The 21,132-nt window shown below is 43.4% G+C and overlaps 9 protein-coding genes across 9 annotated transcripts; 5 read left to right on the top strand and 4 right to left on the bottom strand.

The window, feature by feature from the left end:
- Positions 1–2,132: 2,132 nt before the first annotated feature.
- On the bottom strand, positions 2,133–4,198 carry O0I10_000046 (uncharacterized protein; the record flags this gene model as incomplete). Its single annotated transcript, XM_058480162.1, has 8 exons — positions 2,133–2,325; positions 2,386–2,734; positions 2,799–3,180; positions 3,236–3,264; positions 3,318–3,330; positions 3,400–3,643; positions 3,696–4,068; positions 4,120–4,198. 8 exons carry the CDS (start codon positions 4,196–4,198, stop codon positions 2,133–2,135), a joined length of 1,662 nt encoding a protein of 553 aa, XP_058348685.1.
- A 634-nt stretch (positions 4,199–4,832) lies between these two features.
- On the top strand, positions 4,833–5,744 carry O0I10_000045 (uncharacterized protein; the record flags this gene model as incomplete). Its single annotated transcript, XM_058480161.1, has 1 exon — positions 4,833–5,744. The coding sequence occupies one exon, from the start codon at positions 4,833–4,835 to the stop codon at positions 5,742–5,744; it is 912 nt and encodes a 303-aa protein (XP_058348684.1).
- Positions 5,745–5,932: 188 nt separating this feature from the next.
- On the top strand, positions 5,933–6,511 carry O0I10_000044 (uncharacterized protein; the record flags this gene model as incomplete). Its single annotated transcript, XM_058480160.1, has 1 exon — positions 5,933–6,511. The coding sequence occupies one exon, from the start codon at positions 5,933–5,935 to the stop codon at positions 6,509–6,511; it is 579 nt and encodes a 192-aa protein (XP_058348683.1).
- Positions 6,512–6,655: 144 nt separating this feature from the next.
- O0I10_000043 (uncharacterized protein) lies at positions 6,656–7,547 on the bottom strand (the record flags this gene model as incomplete). The annotated part of the gene is made up of 4 exons (XM_058480159.1): positions 6,656–6,984; positions 7,041–7,359; positions 7,418–7,442; positions 7,504–7,547. 4 exons carry the CDS (start codon positions 7,545–7,547, stop codon positions 6,656–6,658), a joined length of 717 nt encoding a protein of 238 aa, XP_058348682.1.
- A 781-nt stretch (positions 7,548–8,328) lies between these two features.
- Positions 8,329–10,220, top strand: O0I10_000042 (uncharacterized protein; the record flags this gene model as incomplete). The annotated part of the gene is made up of 5 exons (XM_058480158.1): positions 8,329–8,984; positions 9,046–9,396; positions 9,458–9,673; positions 9,734–9,772; positions 9,836–10,220. The coding sequence occupies 5 exons, from the start codon at positions 8,329–8,331 to the stop codon at positions 10,218–10,220; spliced, it is 1,647 nt and encodes a 548-aa protein (XP_058348681.1).
- Positions 10,221–10,769: 549 nt separating this feature from the next.
- On the bottom strand, positions 10,770–12,516 carry O0I10_000041 (uncharacterized protein; the record flags this gene model as incomplete). Its single annotated transcript, XM_058480157.1, has 2 exons — positions 10,770–11,442; positions 11,498–12,516. 2 exons carry the CDS (start codon positions 12,514–12,516, stop codon positions 10,770–10,772), a joined length of 1,692 nt encoding a protein of 563 aa, XP_058348680.1.
- A 1,934-nt stretch (positions 12,517–14,450) lies between these two features.
- O0I10_000040 (uncharacterized protein) lies at positions 14,451–15,317 on the top strand (the record flags this gene model as incomplete). The annotated part of the gene is made up of 1 exon (XM_058480156.1): positions 14,451–15,317. One exon carries the CDS (start codon positions 14,451–14,453, stop codon positions 15,315–15,317), a length of 867 nt encoding a protein of 288 aa, XP_058348679.1.
- A 239-nt stretch (positions 15,318–15,556) lies between these two features.
- On the bottom strand, positions 15,557–16,891 carry O0I10_000039 (uncharacterized protein; the record flags this gene model as incomplete). Its single annotated transcript, XM_058480155.1, has 5 exons — positions 15,557–15,698; positions 15,774–15,890; positions 15,996–16,060; positions 16,124–16,279; positions 16,355–16,891. The coding sequence occupies 5 exons, from the start codon at positions 16,889–16,891 to the stop codon at positions 15,557–15,559; spliced, it is 1,017 nt and encodes a 338-aa protein (XP_058348678.1).
- Positions 16,892–19,036: 2,145 nt separating this feature from the next.
- O0I10_000038 (NADH-ubiquinone oxidoreductase 19.3 kDa subunit, mitochondrial) lies at positions 19,037–20,028 on the top strand (the record flags this gene model as incomplete). The annotated part of the gene is made up of 6 exons (XM_058480154.1): positions 19,037–19,082; positions 19,173–19,286; positions 19,350–19,441; positions 19,509–19,655; positions 19,723–19,911; positions 19,996–20,028. The coding sequence occupies 6 exons, from the start codon at positions 19,037–19,039 to the stop codon at positions 20,026–20,028; spliced, it is 621 nt and encodes a 206-aa protein (XP_058348677.1).
- Between the last annotated feature and the right edge of the window lie 1,104 nt (positions 20,029–21,132).

Genomic DNA, 21,132 nt, shown 5'->3' with positions numbered 1-21,132 from the left:
AGCAATGTGCTCGGCTTGGTCAACAGCATCTTGTGTGAAAGTTTCAAGTCCATCGTGGCCAATCCCAGATTTCGCAATGTCGCTACCAGCCAAACTGGATCCGGGGCTCAACCTCTTCGACGACGACCACCACCAAAAAATATTTTTTGGGCTAGTTGCGACATTGAACGTGAAACTTTCACACAAGGTGCTGTTGGCCAAGCCGAGCACATTGCTCTAATAAAAACTCCGCGTTTCATTGTAAAGTTTGGAGATACAGGCACCTTTATGTTTGTAAGCGTGATGCTATATGAGAAGTGGTCTTTGTTCATTGTCAAGTCGCTGGACCCTGGCAGAGCAAAAGATGCAGAGGGACCTCTTTGTGTAACTCAGCTACTTTGCATGACTAGAAGGATGGAAGGATGATACTGTATACTATTGACAATATCCCATACATTGCGAGCTAATAGCCATTTCCTCACAATCGGCAATGTTGCCCATTCTATGACAGTGGAACGATGCTCCTGCTTCAGACATTCATTTCCATGATTGGATTATGTTGATCCGAGTTGATTTGGCTGAGCTACGCTCATACAAGGTTACTTCAGTTGAGCAACATAGAGCATGGTTAGATGTGTGGATTGATGTAATCCCTCTTTGGCTGTATCTCGGTCAAATCAACTCGGATCAACGTAATCCAATCATGGAAATGAATGCCTGAAGCAGGAGAATCGCCCACATGTCATAGAGTGGACAACAGTGGCTATTGTGAAGAAATGGCTGTTAGTTCGCAATGTACGGGCTTTTGTCAACAGTATATAGTATCATCCTTCCATCCTTCCAGTCATGCAAAGTAGCTGAGTTACACAAAGAGGTCCCTCTGCATCTTTTGCTCTGCCAGGGTCCAGCGACTTGACAATGAACAAAGACCACTTCTCATATAGCATCACGCTTACAAACATAAAGGTGCCTGTATCTCCAAACTTTACAATGAAACGCGGAGTTTTTATTAGAGCAATGTGCTCGGCTTGGTCAACTGCACCTTGGGTACCAGTTTCACGATCAAGCTTGCCAATCCCAGATTTCGCAATGTCGCTACCAGCCAAACTGGATCCAGGGGTCGACCTCTTCGAAGACGACGACCAAAAAATATTTTTTGGGCTAGTTGCGACATTGAACGCGAAACTTTCACACAAGGTGCAGTTGGCCAAGCCGAGCACATTGCTCTATTCAAAACCCCACGTTTCATTGTGAAATCTTGAGATATGGCTGTCTTTATGTTTTAACTATGCTGTAAGCATGATGCTATATGGAGAGTGGTCTTTTTCATAGACAAGGAGGTGTAGACCTGATAGAGCCAATATACAGAGGGACGCGTTCGTGTAACTGCAGCCGAGGGGGGACGAGACATAAAGCGTCAATACTATTGGTGGGAAGATGCATGAAGTAGCTCCATCTCTTATTGCAAGGTCCGCCTATGATAACCCGGTGGGATGGTTCGAAGGTTGCATACGATAGCTTTAGCTGATACTTGTCGTAGATAAGCATGGTATGTTCATATACTCATGCCATATTGTATCACTGCTCGCTCTTTCTTGAACATAATGAATTAAGCTTACAATGAACCAAGCTAAAATAACAACAAGCACTATGTTGGACATCCTCCCTCTGAATTTATTGTCGCTACAATACAACGCAGACTTTGAATGGGAGCATCTAAATGTACCATAGATGATGGACAAACATGAATACAAGTAGGGTGAACGGCCCATGCCCCCAAAATTGTCCATCTGGAACTTGAAATTTTCACACATGGTGCTCTAGACCATGCTGATGAACTTTGTTCTCATAAAGATACCACACTTCATGTGAGAATTTTGAATGGGTTTGGGAGAGGCTATGAACCGATGGAACATACGTAGGGTGTACGATTCATGAGTTGACATGTTCCCTGTTCCTGCGTTGGTCAACCAAATCCACTCGGACCAAGACAATTGAATGATGAAAATGATGGGCTGGAGCAGGGGAAACTTTCACATGTAGTGGATTGATCAATAGTTGGGATTGCGAGGAAGGGACTATTAGCTGGCAGCTTATGCAATTTACGTGCGAAGCGAGCAGGGCCGCTAGTTAACTTTATTAAGCAAGTTTCATTACATTGGTACAAGTACGAGTGGATTACTCAGCGAGTAGGTATTCAATACATTATCTGCCCATAACAACGCCTCGAATGTAAAGATAGTTGGATGGAAGACATCGGGGACTGCATTAGTGAATGCTGGAAATAGGGAGCTATATAAATCCTGTAACTCAGCAGCCGTTTGCGGATCAACCTCTTGTAAATTACTAGCACATTCAACAAAGATATCAGCAAGATACCCTCAAATCCTGATGTGTCCACATTACCTGGTTTTGTTGAAAAAGTCATGCCATTTGCTCTTAACCTCTTTAGACCGCTCTTGTATCAGTGCCAGCATAAATACAATATCCTCCTCTTCTTCAATGTCTTCGAATAACTGGTCAACAGCATTCTTGAATGTAGGATTTCTTTGCAAAAGTTGCTTCAAGCTGATGGTGACGTTTTCAAGCATGACCATAGATGAGGATTCTTCACGTGGAGTAGAGAAATGCTCTGGATTGACGATCTTCAAGAAAGGTGCATTGGGTGCAACTGTATCTTGTGCCATTGTCTTCAGCACCGATTGCTTCCGCTGTTCGACCATGGATAAGATGGATTTCAAAACGTCTTCTTGACCTAGGATCAGCCATATGGCCATTATTATCCTGATACCCAATACATCCGATCACAATCCACTTACCATCCCGGTACATCAATGCATATTGCTGCCATGGTTTGGTTGCCTGATCACGACTTACAGGGAGCCTTTGCACATTCATCAGCTTGAATTGAAGCAGGGATTGGGTGGTGTTAAGCATGGCAAGCTCGTTGCGATATCCGACAAAATCAAGCATGCTGGCATCCGTACAATTGGCGTAATAGCTGATTTCAGTCTCATTCATCACGAGTACTCGCATGAGTTTCCAAAGAGAGTCGGGGGCTGATTGTCGGTGCACATAATTCAACAATGGATCATCATTGCCGGATACGATATTCGCTTGTGAAAGGAGGCTCAGCTTGATTGGCCCATTTGGATCTTGCGAAAAGTTGGGTTTGATAGCAAAATGGTCGTATTCATTGTACTATGTACCATTGTGTTAGTGTCCATTCTTCCATCACCATGATGTAGATACTCACTTGGAAGCAAAAGCCATAACCCAAAAGCACTATTTGATTGTTTGTCAGATCCAGCATTGATGGATGAATCAATACAACTTACATTCTTCATTGGACTACAGGTTCAAAAGAGGGCAAAGTCAGCCAAAGCCATATTTCAATCCTTGCAATTTCTGTATACCAACCTTTGGACCATAATTGTTAAAGAGCTGTTGTCCTTGATCTGCTGGCTGACCGGTAACAAAAGAAAGAGTTCCCGTTTCCTCATCACCAGATCTCATCCAAGTAATTTTGGTGTTGGGCTTGTGATTCAATGCGTCCAATAGTGGGAACAAGACTTCAGAGGGGACATCTTCCTTGCTTGGATCGATCAACTTGTAAGGAAATGAACGAGAAGAAAGCACACAATAAGCCCAAAGATAGTCGTCCCTATACTGTGAAATCAATTGACCTGCATGTATGAGCATGAACGAGGACGTACCATGAGATGTTGTCAACACCAGGTTCTCTTAATAGCTTCTCATACTCGGCATGGATTGCTGCCTTACGCTCCATCGTTGCAGTTGCAATTGACGTGTTCTCAATGAAACGCATGTCATCGTCGTCAAAGAATAAGGTGGTCATGATTTTGGCTGGTAACACATCCAAATAAGGCGCATAAAAGGATTGGCTTCCGAGATTTTTTTGTTGTGCCACAAAAGCTGACATGACAGGTCGACAGGGATACGCATGTAAAGAGGGAAAAGCGCGTCGTGCAACTGGTTCAGTAATAGCAAGTCGAAAAGGGAGCGTTGCCAATGTCTCATTCTCTTCCACGGGTTGACTTGCATAGACACTACCAATGCCATCGTGATCTATAAAACACGATCAACACAAGATCCACGACCACAACGATATCGAGTTACCTGTCTTGAAATCAAATTTGTCGAATCTAGCACCGTTGTCGCGAAGCCATTGGATGTAGCGTTCAAGTGGTGTCGCCATCGTATATTATTGAGGTGAAAGAGATCGAGTACGCTTGTTTGTGCGATATCGGAGTAGTCATGCAGCTTCCTTCCCATCCACCAAGAGGATGTTAATGAAAAGGGAATAAACCAGTCGTCTTATCAATCCTCCAAGTCATGCTGTTTGAAGAGGGGGTGGCCTGTGTTTGGAAAAAAAGGGGATGTGTCTGGACACTTATGCATCCATAGTTTACATCTTGTGGTACACCCCATCCATAAGCATTCGCATAAGAGCATCATGCATGAGGACCCAGCCCAGTACCTGATGAGAAATGATATACATATTTAGTCGTGTTGAGTATAGCTAGCCTGGTAAAATGGAAAGCACATGCACACTGGGTGATCTTGCTGCTATTGCATGGCGCATTTAAATAAAGCAGTACATAATAATACACAACAAAATATGCAAGTTCTGTAGCTTACTGCAGGTCGTTTGCTTATAAAAGTAGATGACGTGTAAGGAAGAATCAAGGAGAGAAAAGTGAGCCCAAAACGGAATTGATTCGGGCCATGGGCGTATTTTCATCTTGTTTCCATCAACCCCTTTCTTGACTATGTCCTTTCTTCTTCTTCTTTGACCACACAACAATAATAACACACGTATACGATATTACATGAGGGAGATCCATTATCTTACCTCGTCATCCATCCCAATGGATTTATCTCTGCCACCGCCTTATCCTGTTTCTACACCTGCCACCACTACGAACGTTCATCCAACACCACGTCCATCTTCCAGCAGTGGATCTAGACGTTCGAGCCATAAACGACGACCTTGTCAATTATGCCATTATGGTCAAAATGCAGAGAGCCAACAGCAACCACATCCACCACGACGTTTACATTTTCCTGTGATCCCTTTTCTAATACACAAAAATCGACCCCACCATGTACGAATATGTCCTTGTCCACAAAAGGTGCATCTAAATTGCCTTGCATTGGAAGGCCAGCATCAGGATACCATCACCTGCAGTATATGTGACTACGCGTATCATTCTCGATTACGAGTATACCTTAGCCGCGCTGTATGCTTTGCAATACACTTGTTGAGTATGGCATCTGTGGTCGGCCTTGTGTTTGGATTAGCACAACTTGGGTCCGCTCTTGACAAGCTTGGTCTGGGTAATGAAGCTGGTTCAAAGTTGGATGGGGACGAGCTATGGCAAGATCACGAGCTACAAGAAATCCTCGCATGGCTACAACTAGTTCACTTTGCAACAGGTGTTGCTGGTGAAGCTCTATTGGGATTAGTCTATCTAGTGGGCGTATGTGGTGTCATTGGCCTTGATCGCACTCTTCACATGCTAGACGATATCATCCATATTAACCTTGAGCCCTTATTACGTTTGCCAATCCCCGAATGGATTCGAAGAGCTCTTCTTTGTGCTTGCCTTACGTTCATAGGCCTGATTCTTGGTACATACCTCTTGTTTTATTCTTGGATTTGGGCATGCTTGCTGTGTCACTTTTGCTATCGAATCCTCAATGTATCCACTTTTACGCCATCATCATCATCATCACAATAATACAATCCCGTCATTCTTGTACATAATCGCTTTTTCTGCTTGCTGATATTGTAATGGGAACAAAATGTGTGCGTGCGTTGCATAAATCACTCGAGATGTCAAATTTATCACTTGTCTCATCGCTTGCTATATGATTCATGCATCGGAGGTCGCGACAGATAAACACTCTTTCTTTTGCTTTTGCTATCATGTCCACTGAACGCTACCAAGATAATCATGACTCTAGTAGCATCGAATCTTGGTCACCTGAAATCAAGTCTCGATGGCGTTTCTCGGCTGAACAACACCAAGCACTTGAAGAAGCATACCAGGAACAGCGTAATCCTTCACAAGGTGAAATCAACTGGTTAGCTGAAGAGCTTCAAAGCCCAAGAAAAACAGTGGTGACATGGTTTCAAAACAGACGAGCTAAAGAACGTCGTCGTCGTGGTCAGCGACAGCGTCAAGAATCTCCTCACATGGCACAAGCTTGGGTGTCATCATCATCATCGTCATCATTTGAAACAGCAGCAAGAGCCACAACCCAGCTACTATCAACGCATGAGGATAGTACTAGTTCACAAGTGTTGTTTCCAACATCAACTGATGGCCAAAGGCAGCCAATGTACAATGGTTCATTTTCGTATTATCTACTACCAGCATCCCATCATAGTGGTCCGATGACTCAATATGCAGCGTGGCAATCCCCTACTTTCCAAGCCCTTTATGCACTCGACGACATTGATCTTTTTCTGGATCTCAATGACATTGCTTACAGCTATCAGTGATCATGACCATTTATATCAATGATTAATACGCGTGGTGGTGTTTCAATAACTCAACAATAAAAAAGTATCTTTGCATTCCCCAAAATGATCAAAGCACAACAATTGAATGATACAAACGATTATGATATATTGACGTTCTTGTTATTAGTAATCATCATATCTATGTCTACGATGTCGGTCACTATCACGATAGCGATCATCATCTCGACGACGTGACGAACTCCTTTTACGGTGATAATCCTCATCCTCTTCTCCTCCATGCTCTTCTCTACGGCGATGACGTTCCTCACGCTCTTTTTCTCGAATCGAAGCACGTTGAGCATCCATTAATTCCCGTTTGAGTGACCTAGTTGGGTGTCGCAGATGCATAAAATTGCAAAAGCCGCCACGATTGCATTCAGCAACCTCGTGTTGTCTACAACATGCTTCCCTGAAATCTGTTACTGGGGACAACTCCGCATACAATGGTCGACCTACAATAAGATCAGCATCTTGTGTTTCATCTCCATCCCCCCCATCAACCACCTACCTGCATAGAATCGGTTATTCAAGCTTTCTACGGCCTTCCCTGCTGCTTCTTCATATCGAAATTGGCAATACACGTTTCCCACCAAGTGGTCACCTATGTTGTCGCAGACGATCATCTCTTCTACCTCCCCAAAAGACGCTAATTCGGTAAAAACATCTTCGTAAAACATGTCAAAGTCTTCCTGTAGCTGCTCAGGAGGCATGGTATATAGTTGTTCGTGTGCTGGATTTTTGTACATATTGGCTATTAGAATCGTTTGTGAAAAGGTCGGCTTAACATGCTTTCTGGAGCAACGCTCTCCATGTCGACAAGCGCCAATCTATGCTCAAGATTAGTCTCATCTCTCAAATGGTATCCATGTTGCCCCATTTGCTTACCTTGAAATAGAATGAGCAGTTGACTCTGTACGCATGGGTTATAAAGTTAGTATCGTGTTGTATGAAAATAAATAGAATACACGTACTTGTCCTTTTCAGTGCCATAAATGCTTGCGAGGTATTCGGCCATGCTGCTACTACTCTGTGAAGTGTTATTTTGGGAACAAGATCAAATGGTGGGGGAGCCGCAGCGAATGCTGGGACATTTATATGGTTGTCGGAGCAACATCCGTTGTGGAATTTCCATGGTGATCTGTGCTCTATGTAAGACTGGACCAATTGGCAACGAGTTTAAGCTTTCCTATTGATGAATGTGGGGTGTGTGTCATCGAATGTGCTAGTAGCTGTAGCTATTACAAAGAGAGTTGGGATATCAAAGAATGGGCGTAGCGTATGTTTTCGGATAAAAGAAAGACCATTGACTGTGCTATTTTGAGTATAATAATCAAGCCTGATTACCCAGCAACGTGCATTGATTAACAGCATCCTCCGCACGAGATCTTGTTCCTGATAAACGAGTTGATAGCAGGTTGAATGATGACTATCAATGTGGCCAATGTTGTACAAGTAAGCTATTTATTCTGCAGCTGTTTCAAAAAAGTCTACCATTTGCATGAATTAGTGTTAGGTTAACATGGTGACAGTATTGAATGACAGGTCCATAACAGGTGGCGGATGATCATTCTACAACGTGTTATCACATTGGATGCCGACCATGCACGGCACCGGTGCCGATCATGTCATCCTGCGACAATGATCACCCCCTTTTATTTAAAACCATCCCCGAGGATAGTAAAGATTCTCCTCGATTCATTTCTTTTTCCCTCTTTTCTTCTTTCACACGCATACATACACACACACACTCACACTCTTTTTAACTTTTATACATCATCATTCCTCCCCTCTCGGTTATGTCACATTCACCAGCTCTGCTAAAGACTGCAGTGCTTCAAGCTACAAAGACCCATGGTGATGAATCACAAGCCGAATTCTCCGAGGTATCGTCCTTGTCGTCCGAGCCTATTATCAGCAACAACAACAACAGCAGTAATGGCAGCAATGACATGATCACCACCACGATTGACTCGTCCACTACAACCACCGTTCTCTCAGAGGGTCCAACAGTGGAAAAGACGCAATCAACGTCCACCACCATTGCTGAATCACAGACAACGAGTGCTCACCAAGTGCATAAGAAACGTCGACTCTTGTTCAAAGCGCGTATGTCAAAGTTTGATATCTCCAATCCTGAAACATCAAGCGATCCGTTTCGTGGCTTCTTTACCTTGTTTTGGCTTGTGATGGCATTCTACGTGATTCAAACGGCCATTCGATGCTATGAACAGGAAGGGGTCATTCTTAGTCTTGGCTTTTTTCGATTATTCTCCAAGGATGGTCTTGCTTTGCTTGTATCCGATATGACGATGGTGGCTACGACCATGTGCAGCGTTGTGTTTTCAAAAATGCTCATGTTGGGGATCATTCATTACGAGACAACGGGGTGGGTTATACAACACGTGTGTCAAACCGTGTTCCTGTTTTTCAATATTTATTGGACGTTTTGGCGGTAAGTGGGCATGTGGATATGGCTTAGTAGAGGGAATACGCATGTTCATCATGTGATATAGTGATTGGCCATGGGTTCAGTCAGGCTTCTTTACGCTGCATACCATTGTCATGATGATGAAAATGCACTCCTACACGGCGTTCAATGGTGAGCTGTCGATCAAGTATCGGCGTCTTAAATCCCTCAAGGAATACATCCCCAAATGGATTGCTGAGCACAAGGATGATCATGCCGACGACGACAACGACTACAACAAAGAGCTCGAAGGGATGGAATCAGAGGTGTCATTTCTACAAGATGAATTGATCCAAGGCAATGCACGTTATCCAGACAATATCACTTTTGCCAATTACTTTGATTATCTTTTGGTGCCAAGCTTAGTCTATTCCATGGAGTATCCAAGGACTGAAAAGTAAGCAATGCATGATGACACAAGGTGGATGTATAGATTAACCTTGGTTATTTAGAATCAGGCCTTGGTATGTGTTTGAGAAAACAGTTGCTACCCTGGGTTCTTTTCTTTTGCTCTACATCACCACCGAGCGTTATATCCTACCCAAGTTGTATGATCCCAACACATCCGATCTCCGCGTCAGCATCGAGTTGTTGCTTCCATTCATGACAAATTACCTTTTGATATTCTACATCATCTTCGAATGCATTCTCAATGGATTTGCAGAGATCAGCAGGTATGTGATGATATGGGTACGGGTATCATCTCCATCAAATGCTGACAGCTGTCGTGGTAGATTTGCCGATAGAAACTTTTATGACGATTGGTGGAATAGGTAATGAAGGAAGGATTAAGTCTGTAGTGAGTGAATGGATTGACTTATGGAGGCTATGGATAGTATTACCTATGATGAGTTTGCTCGCAAATGGAACAAGCCCGTGCACCATTGGTTACTGCGTCATGTGTATGCCCAATCCATCGAGTCTTATCGTTTATCTAAGGCCAATGCCACCTTTGTTACATTTTTATTCTCGTCATGCCTTCACGAGCTGGTTCTGGTGATCGTTACGCGACGTATTCGCATGTATTTATTTGTGCTGCAGATGTTGCAGCTCCCCTTGATCATGATCGGAAGACATCCGCTCATCCGCAAGTATTCCATGGTCGGCAATATTGTCTTTTGGTTGAGCATGTTTGTGGGTCTCCCTTTGTTGGCGATCCTTTATTGTAGAGAGGCCTTTTGGTCTGACGCTATCTTTGGCACACATATTCATTCCCAATAAACATCAGCATACGCATCCTCTTTCTTTATGTTTCAAGCAACTTGTGTTTCATGACAACAACAACAACCATTCGTCACCCATGTGGTGGACCCCAAAACCAGCGGAAGGAATGTATTATTTAGACATATAGAGAGTGAGAAAGGATTCACACCCCACCCCCAAGGACACACCATGCACCCACATTTATATATAAATAGATACTTTGTGTGTGGTAACAGATCCTTGCTGTATGTATGTATTCTGTAAAGTTTCCCGCCAACAACACAAATTGCCTGGTGCACACGTTAGAATACATTGTGTACGTGTAACGAGCACCAACTTGCTATACCCAAGGGATCATATGTTCACTTTGTGATATCACACATCGCATCAGCTGAATGGTTTGACGTCTAAACATTTTTACTCTCTGTGAAGAAACACGAACATGGGGGTCGTATGCAAAAAGGAAAAAGGGGAATATAAAGAAAAAACAAGACTAATACATGTACAAAGGAGAGAAAGAAAGAAGAAAAAAAAAAGATGCCAGGAGTAGTGAAGGATATAAAGTAGTTAATCGACTTCCATTAGGTCTCGTATCATTCTGTTTTCGGCTACATCCGCTTCAACCTCGGTAGAGGACCCTGATGCTGGGATGTTGTTATGGTGACTAGAGCGAGATCTGGGCCGACGCGGTTCTCGCCGAGATGGATGATCACCCAAGATAGGAGTGCGATGGTGATGATGGTGATGATGATGGTGGTTGTCTTCATTTTGAGAATCACTGCCATTATCTGCTGATGCATTTGCCGTAAATGAAAGTAGTGCAGAGGAGCGATCAGGATCATTGGATGTGGTTGTTGTGGTTGTTGTGATATCACGACCAGCCAATGTATTGGGTGCGGTAGGTGTTGTTGTTGTTGCTGTTGGTGCAAGATCACTTTGCCGCTCATTAATCGGGATCGGTAAGACATCCGTGTTTGGACCGTGAAAAGGGGTGGTAGCAGTTGTTGCTGTTTCTGCTGCTCCAGGTTGAGGAGTTCCTCCAGTAGTACCAGCTACTACAGGTGCTGGTGTTGTTGTAGCTGTAGCTGCAGCTGTAGCTGTAGTAGTAGTAGTCGAAGTAGCATTGGTATTGGCTTGTTGTTGTTGTTGAGATGTCGAATGTCGTTCTACACACCACCATCGATGACCTTCCGCCCATGCTTTGGATTGGCATTGTTTAGAGCAATATTTGGCTTTGCGACTAATTGAATAATGTTAGAATCCAATAGTGAAGAGAATAACAAGGTTGATCTTACCATCGACGACATTTAGCAAATTCACGGGGATACCGCTCCCATTTGCCGCAATGCATATAAGCACATTGCCTGATACCACCTCGTGCTTCATCCTTCCTGCAGGCGTTGCGCATAATGACTCCTGCCCAGTACATGATGGGGTGGGGATGTATGCGGTGAGTGAACTTTTCAACAACAGAGAAGACGTTCTTGCGATGGTCATTGTGGAAGGATTGACGAATGTGTGGGTATTTGGATAGATAAGCCAATAATTGCAACGACAAGAGCACATCTTCTTCTCTGTTCAAGACTGCTTCAGCTGATAGACTGCTTAGTAATGGTATAGTCGATAAGGAGGGATCGATGGGTTTTGGCTTTGGCTTTGGACTGCGGGTGAGAAAAGTGCGTCGTTTGGGCATTGCAAAAGGTCGTTGCGATGATACTTGTTGCTGTTGCTGTTGCTGAATAAATGGATGTGGCTGATCGACAGAACCGAAAAATCTCCGTGAAGGCGTAATAGGCATTGACCTTGATTGGGTGGGCACTGCAGGAAGTGACCATGCACTCGTTGTCGTCGTCGAATTGCTACCATGCTGCTGCTGCTGCTTATTGCGTTCGGGATCATCTTCAGTAACAGTATTCGAAGCTGCCCTTGTATGCTCCAATGCCTTCAAGAAATTCTCGAGAATAGCAAGCACAACATGAACAGTGCCTGTTTCCACTACACGGCTTCGTATGGCTTCGGTGCCACGTACGCCCACATTGACAACGCTTTGAAATGCAAGCGACCATTTCCACATTGAATGCCGGTCTGTTTGTTGGCATGTTGCTAGAATCTTGACGAGTCGTTCTAATCCACCATCTGCTGCAAGGATTTCTCGTATACGTGGTGATGTCGATGTCATGTAAGCAAGGTGAGTAAGCGAGTTGACGAGGGGCAATGTTGCTGTACAGTCGAGAGCCCGACGATCGTAAAGAGTTGACGAGATGACGACTGCTGCTCTGTTTTGAGCAGGGAAACTAAAGTTCGGTTCACGCATAGACGAGTAGCAGCCTTGGACAAGTACAAATGATAATGTATGTATGTATGTGTGTGTGTATGTGAGGATAAGAGAGAGGGTGTACGTATCCGAAAAAAGAAAGACTTTCTTGAGAAAGGAGTTGCAACAACGAGAAAAGAAAGAGAAAAGGCGATGGAAAGAGAACAGCAGGCAATACTCAAATCCCCGAAGATGACTTGGGGGTCCAACCCTTCGTTTTGGGGGCCCATGATCCACCTGAGGACACCTCGCCACTATAATGTGTATCACTTTTCCTCTCAAATGTATTCCCTATTCTTCTTGTCCCTTATATATAAAGAAATGACATATATATTTCCATTTATAAGAATATCCCTTGCATCATCCATCCTTTGTCATAGAATAAACCGGGCAGCATTTGCTGCTTTTAGTAGTAGACAACTCAACAACAAATCCCAACCATCCAAAATCAGGGGTGCAACAAAGGAGCATCATACAATATCTCCTTCGACATTGTGTGGCGTGCGTACTACTATTATTTTCCTATACGCCCTTTGTTATCTACAATAATGAATCCATTATCATCTCTTTCTCATCTTGTATTATCGTCGATTGTTGTATGTAATGATCATATCACTAAAGAAGAAACACCCACTTTACGCAAGTTCCAAAGTGGTAAACGCCAGAGTGTAACAAGCGGTTGGGCGAAAACGCGTATCAGATGAGTATAGTGTCAACCACGCGGATGGAAATGTGCTGGCGGAGAAGATAAACTTGACATCACGTGGTTACATGAAACAAGGTATATGCGAATGATAGAGCCAACCTGCTCTCCCCCCCAAAAGAGATCACCAAGCCAAGCGCCATTTTGCATATACGTATGTTTCTTTGACTAGCACAGCACCATAATGCTCCAAAATCATTGTTGAAAGTAATAGTAGCTCACACGATGAACCTGCGTGGTGGTGGTGTGATGGTCGTCGTAACACCACCACCATCTTCTTCCAGTAGGATGGTGATTGTAGCATTTATGCGTCTAACAATAACCATCAATCAAAACAGCCATTGGATTTTCGATAATGCTTATGTAGCTTTATTCTTCGTTGAAAATCACCCTATCACTCGATCCTTTTCACAACAAGGGGCAGATTACCTAGTACTAGTAGGCAGTCGATAACAATGGGATGTACCTTTTAGTACAAAAGATGTGGCTCCTCAATCCCAAAGTATTCATGCCTGAATCCCTTTATCGATTTGATAAAGCTAATATCGTCTCCTACTCATATTGAGGGAAATTGGCGGATCAACTGATCCAGCAGATATCTTTAGAGTTGAAGTCTAAGGGAGAACATCTCATTGCTTTGGATGAAAGGTAATCAATTATGTGATCGACTGCCGATACATAATGCACTTGATCTCAGCGAAAAGGTGAATCAAAGTCACGTGGAAAGAAGATGTCCTCGATATGAATGCACGTAGTAGTATCCCTTGACTATTATAGAATATGGCATACATGTCTTCATTTAAGATAATGATGGATCAAATGGATGTAGTCACCCAATTTAATATGTGCATGATGAAAAGCAAATGGCATGTTCTCCTGCAGCACACATCTCCTTTGTTCCAAACACGCCTACATGAATAACAAATCTTAATCCACTACTTTGGGGGAGGGGTAAAGAAACAACCCATAAGCCAGGGACATGTTCGCTACAGCAAAGTTGTGCTTGTAATATGATAGAGAAAGGAAAAAAAGGTTTATTGTATATGGATGGATGATGGGTGGATGGGGGAGGAGGAGCAAGAATGATACGCCACCCTTTATCAAATTTCCTTTGGGCACGCGTCGTAACACAAACACATTTCTTTTGTCCACCACTGGCTTTGTTTCCCTTTTTCCTCCTCTTCCTTTTCCAGTCGCTTTTCGTACACTTCCTCCCACCCAGCTTGTCTTCATGTCCTCCCTGAAGGCTTTTGGATTTCAGGTCCGGAAGGGAAAAACCAAAGATGCACAGTGGTCAGATTCCAGCACATGCACCAAAGCAGCAGATCACAGCACCTTGCCATGGTTAGCACCATCCGCCAAACAACCTCCAGTAAAAACCAAATCGACCATTGTCACCACAAAGAGTGCTTCCATTGAGCCTGTTTCCAAAAAGAAAGCAACCTCATCAGCTTCTAAATCGAATACCATTACGCGTTACTTTACGCGCACACCCACCACCACGCCACAACAAGGGATATCCATGAAGAACGACACCAATGCCAATGTTGACGCTGACGGGGAGACATGTCTATGCGTGGTGCGAAAGCGTATACCCATCACGTCAATATGGAGCACTCTTTTAGAAGAATACAGCTTCTCTGTTGATGATTCAGACGACCCCAGCGATGATGATGATGATGATAGCGACTTTTATTACGGACATGTGGAACAGCACCAGCAAGGTTCAAGGGAGGACATGATGATGTTGGACACCGTAATGACAAGTATGGAACCAAGAGGCACTCGACGCAAGATACGTGATGATGACGATGACGAGGGTGGTGGCGATTTGAATGGAACCAGCCTGAATAGGCGGCTTCACAGCAGGAGTAAGATTAGCAAAACAGATCTCGTCTCGGCATTTCAACAGGTTCTGACAATGAATCCTCGTATCATTGGGGTACCAGTGACAAACATGCTAAAGGAAATGGAGCAAGAACAAGATGACCAAGATGATGAAGAAGAAGATAGAACAAGAAATGTACGGAAACGGATGACTCAAGAAGAAGCAGCGACACTATTACAACTTATTACAGAAGAATTCTTGCTGTATTAGACTGTATAAGGCAGGATAGTTCGACCCAATGTATATATAAACTTTGGATGTGCCATGTGTATGTATTTGCGACAAAAAAGATGCATAATGTGATATATATATATATGAGAGTGAGTGAGTGAGTGAGTGATGGATGTGTTTGTGTGTGTGTGTGCATGTGTTGTGTGTGATGTACAAAAGATGCTCTCCTTTTTTTCTTGCTTTGGTATGTTGTTGTATGGTTAATGCATATGGTTTTCTTAAAACTTGAATCCCCAGATCTCAAGCGCCAAACACTCAAAAGTTGTATGATCGGCAAGCGGCTCATTCTCAAACGTGGCACATGGCTCTGTGTGCCCATGCAACAAATCACCATTAAGCCAAAGACCCACTTTGCCATCCCTACATGTAAGACAAAGAATGTGTGTGAATGAACAACAATTGGGCTTTCACATGACATTGTGCTTGCTTACTTACCCTCCTCCCAATGAGAGATAATTGCGATCAGAGTAAATCAGGTAATCATTTTTACCCGCCCACCGATAAACAAGAGGCCGAGGATTTCCCGACTGCATGTCCATTCTCCAAAGGAAACTACGTCAACAAGAGGCAACGATGTGAGTAAATATGAATGCAGGAGGCGATACAAGGGACAAGTAGGCGTCATTCACAAACACTACTACTACTACTGCTACTCACCATTCGCCGGAGCCATAGTACCGCGACTCCATATGTAATGTCTCGGAAAGGTAGCCTCCAAAAATCTTTGCCAGAATAAATGTGAATATTGATATTCTCAGCCTTGGTGGGTGTGGGACGGGATTTACCTCTTCATCCGTTGTTTGGATCACGAGCAAACAAGGGCCCACATGTTTTTGGACATTGTAAAAAAGTGTCTGTAAGCTCGAGCCATGTTGATCCATGCTATACAACAGACGCCATTCATGTGCCACAGACAGCCGACGTGGTAAAAAGAGTCGAAGCTATAGTAGAGATGCATTTTGCATGATCAGCTACATCATCCCAAAGGATAAGAATGTTCTGCATTATCATCTTACAGTCTCAGCCATGCGTGTATCTAAACAAGACATGGTGTTGGCATCACGTTGCGTCAATTTGACAGGGCGATACTGCACAATGTCGTGTGTTGTTTTTCGAGTAACAAGGGGGCGGCGGTTTTTATCATTGTGAGTATCTTTTTGGCGCCCAATGCTATGTTGATGTTTGTTTTCATCCTCTCCTTCTTCATCACTACTACTACTACTAGCACTAATGAGAGAGTTGAGAATGGATGCGGTGGTGCTGCTTCGCTTGAGTTTTTTACGCCGAGTCTTGTCTTGTTGCAATAAATGTCGAGAGAGATTGGAAGAGGATGTACGAGGGCGGCGACACAAACTTGAATTGCCAGAGCCATCAGATTGCTCATCCTTTTCGGATGGCGGCGATTCTTCATCATCATCATAGGTGGTTGTGGTGGATGTGTTAAAGTAATAGAAATTGGTGCATTGAATGGGGCTTGTGTCAAGGACAACATTATGTGCATCATTCACTGATGGGAACAAAAGACAAGGTAGAGCTTCAACAGCTTTCATCATGGCGTTTCAAAAAAAGAGAGAAGAAAGAGCTCCAAAAATGAGGAAATCTGAAAAAAATCTCACTTGCATTTTGTACCCCCCCACTCTCTTTTCAGCCCACTTGCTTGCTTTCCAAAGCTCTGGAAGCCAATCTCTTTCCGTCGTGGGAAACACATACAAAAGCACAGACCCACATGTACGGCGTCGTGAATCACCTTAAGCTAGCCTTGGATAACCACCTATCATCAGCTTATTCGTACGCCTTCATCCATTACCATGGACCCAATAATAAGATTGAACACCATTTGCATTGACCGACATGCATGTGGCATTCGAAAGGATGGTTGCACAATGGTGCAAACGTGCACTTGAAGGCCTAGGTCGCTTGTTCTTTCTGTTTTCATAAAAGGTAACTACCTCGATAGTAGATCACGTCGCATTTGTTGACCAATCCGGTTAAGATGAATCTCACGCCAAAGGCTATAAAGTTGCTAGATTTGGTGTTTTATCACAACCACCACATGCTTCTTTTTTACAACCGGTGCATGTGGCAATGGTTGTCCCGATCCGAGAAGGTGGAGTCAGGTGTATGTCTTTGCCTGTCGTAGCCCAAAGGCAGCAAACATGGGTGTAACGCTACACATACACATACACAATCTACTAGCTTCTATGCTCCAAGAGAGGTTGTTGTGTGAGCAGAAAGAATGCATTTTGATCCTCTTACACCTGCATCGTGACACCAGCCTTTGTCTAGAACATCGACAAACGAAAGATGGCTGTTGCAGCGGGTGGTCGGGAACCGAGGATCGCTTGTGCAGCTCATGAGATCCCCATGACATACAAACCATGAATGGCTGGGTTGTTTATACGTTGTTGTGCATTGTTGTCGGCTATTAATGTTTGCACTATTATCGTTGTGGTGCGTGTTCTCCATTGAAAACAGCCGCACTTTACACACACATACGCTGTCGGTCCGTTATAACCGATCGACACCGTAAAATATGCATGCATCGTTGTTATCCAGATATTCTATGTTTTCCATGCTGCAAGCAAAAAATAGCGTCTCCTGCGTATTGACACTAGGTTGCATCGTAGTTGCCTTCTTTCCGTGGAGTGCATTTTACGGCGTAAGGAGCCCTGGTTTCATGATGTTTGGAGGCTACTCCTAATATAGAACAGCATTTGATCTTGTGGCCTATTTTACTACAACAAGGCAAACATGCTATATCCTTGCAACACAAATTTTCATTTCAAGCAGCTTGTCATGGTTACACTTTATGCACTCCTCAATCCATTTCCAAATCTCCTATATGCTTTATTCAGGTAATGCAGCTCATGTGCATGGTCTAAATGATTGACAATGTTTGGTCAAGAAGAGGCTATGGATAACACATATACAATCAACAACGCCCATACGATCCAAACAACTCGGCTTTGGTCGTGCGTCATAGTAATATCGCTGAACGAATTCTGTTTGTCAACAATGAGTGGTTACACAGGCCCTCTTTCTTTGTATTTTCATACGCTTTATACTCTTTGTTTGTTTGTTTCATAATTGCGGTGGTGATGCACATCTTAAACCTTCAGTTGCTGCAATCTTGTCAATGAGCGTTTTTGCTAATCTGGATATATTAGCCTTTTTCATGTCATAGGGCCGTTATTTTCTCATATACATGGTAAGTCTTCACAAGGCACGATTGGGTATTGGATGGACTCATTTTTCTATTAAAGTACCAAACTATCATGAGGGCAGTCTAGCAGGCTGTGTGAAGCTAGCATCGTAAAACGATCTAGAAGTATCCATCAATGATTGGGAATCTGCATTTGGAGAGACCCCACAAAGAAACAAGCAGCGACTTTTGCAAGGAAATGATTGATGAAGGAAATGAACAATGGCGTCTTTATTTATGGTTCAATGCGTGGATATTGATTGAAGGTGGTCTTGCGTTCTCGTTCATGGTGATCCATTTCATACTTGTGGCAATGAATGATGGCTGGTTGACGTCAGCTTCCGATGGCGGGGCCAGAAATCTTACACCACGGTAAGCCTATCAGTGAAAAAACACGCCCAGTTGTTGTTGAGTCTGAGGACAAGTGTATTCAAGCCTCTTCTTTTCCTTAATACCTTAATCCCTCCCTACTCTTTTCGCCCATTTACCTTCCATAATGGCAATGACGGCACTTGGATTGCATGCTGCTAAGCGTGCTATGAGTAAGCTTTCCAACGACGCTTGATTTCACGATACGAAGCACCCATTGTCGACATGTCAACTGAATTCGACGTCTCTTTCTCTCTGTATAGCCACCACAATCGCTCCTCAGGCACTCTCAGTATCGAAGCGTGCTATGTCGACTGAAGTCACCAGAAAGATCGACGATGTGAAGGAGATCGCACTTAAGCCTAACAACAGTGCAGGTTAGCAGCAGCCAAAAATGACATATGAAACCAACAATTCACACGCATATCATTCGCCATTAGAATACGTTCTTTCGACTGTCGATCGTGTTGTTGCTTGGGCCCGTGAAGGTTCTTTCTGGCCCGTTACTTTTGGTTTGGCTTGCTGCGCTGTGGTAAATTTCTTAACGACGCATGTGCAACATACGCGCAGGGGAATACTGAAAGGTCTTTGTCATTTAGGAAATGATGCATTGTTCTACTCCTCGTTACGATCAGGATCGTCTTGGTATTATTTTCCGTGCTACTCCTCGTCAATCTGATGTCATGATCGTTGCTGGTACTCTCACCAACAAGATGGCTCCTGCTCTTCGAAAGGTTTATGATCAGGTAATACAATTGAATGGTAATGGATACGAAGGACAAAGGATCACTAAAGCGGGATGGTTGTTTGTAGATGCCCGAACCTCGCTGGGTCATTTCTATGGGCAGTTGTGCCAATGGTGGTGGTTATTATCACTACTCATACTCTGTCGTCCGTGGTTGTGATCGTATTGTCCCTGTTGATGTGTACGTTCCCGGTTGTCCCCCCACTGCTGAGGCATTGCTCTATGGTATCTTCCAACTCCAACGCAAGATGAGAAGAGTAAGTTTGGAAATTCAAAAACGAAGATGCACGGACCATATGGCTAACTCGGTCATTGCCTTTTTTTTCTTTACTTGATTGTAGACCAAGATCACCCAGCTTTGGTACAGAAAGTAGATTTATCCACAAGTACAGCAAATAAACGAGAATATCTTTGTCAGCATACATGCGCATTCTTCTGATATCATTGCTGGATACATGTAATGCGGCACAATATTGACGCTATGATGATGATGCACCTATGTTCGATTTGCAGCACCCTCTCTATTAGGCTAATAGACCACATGATTGGCCCTTGACTTGTAGGAAATCGAAACTATCATGCACAAATTGATCACCAAGCTTGCAAGTAAGCATTACGAACCTGTATATAGATGGATGGTATATATGGGGATGATTCCTTTGTGATTAGAATAAAGGCCGTATGCAACAATCATTTCTCAACTCGGCAATAAAAGTATAGTGACATCATAAGAGTACCTGCTGGAGGCGATCACTTATTCATATCTCAAATCCAGAGCTTGGATTACTATGCAATGCAGAGATGAAGTAAGGTATCTTTTTATATAGCGGCATTGTTAATTATGGTGGCTCCCCATTATGTGGGTACCAAATCACTTGCATCATTTGCTGTCAGGGACAAGGTTACGGAAGGAGAAAAGCGTACTATGATATCTAAATGGTGAAGAATTCGGTTACGGATCAACCTTCCTCATTGCAGTAGCCGGTGATGCAGGTGTCATAGTGCGTACCTCTATTGTTGAAAAATGAGACCATATTTGAGCCTGCTTAAACGCACACGTATGATTTTGCTGCTGCGTCAATTCCTTGTTCATTAATAGCTATTCATCGTCTTAGATTATAGCAAAGATGCAGGATGGTAACGAATGCCTAAAATGATTTTTAGCCAAGTCAGCTAATTCCATTATCAAACGGGTCCAATTGGATGCTACCAGGATGAAATCGTATGCTCTCTAAGGATCGTCTCTTCATTATAGGGTTGACATCATCGAGTTAGGTAATTTGACGCTGCTTTATGTATGTGAAATCAACAAAGCCTAGGCTATTAGATACAACATCAACCCCACATATACATTCAAACTATACCATGAGATAACTCTAAAGAGGTTCTCAATAGTCACGGATGAGGAAGAAAAGCTGCAAAAGATGGTTGCTAATCAAAGCAAGCATATCAAAGGCAAGATAGTCATACAAGATTGA

This window comes from Lichtheimia ornata (assembly GCF_029851405.1).
Source record: "Lichtheimia ornata isolate CBS 291.66 chromosome Unknown scaffold00001, whole genome shotgun sequence".
Classification (NCBI taxonomy): Eukaryota; Fungi; Mucoromycota; class Mucoromycetes; order Mucorales; family Lichtheimiaceae; genus Lichtheimia; species Lichtheimia ornata.
This window is presented reverse-complemented; position numbering and strand designations above follow the sequence as displayed.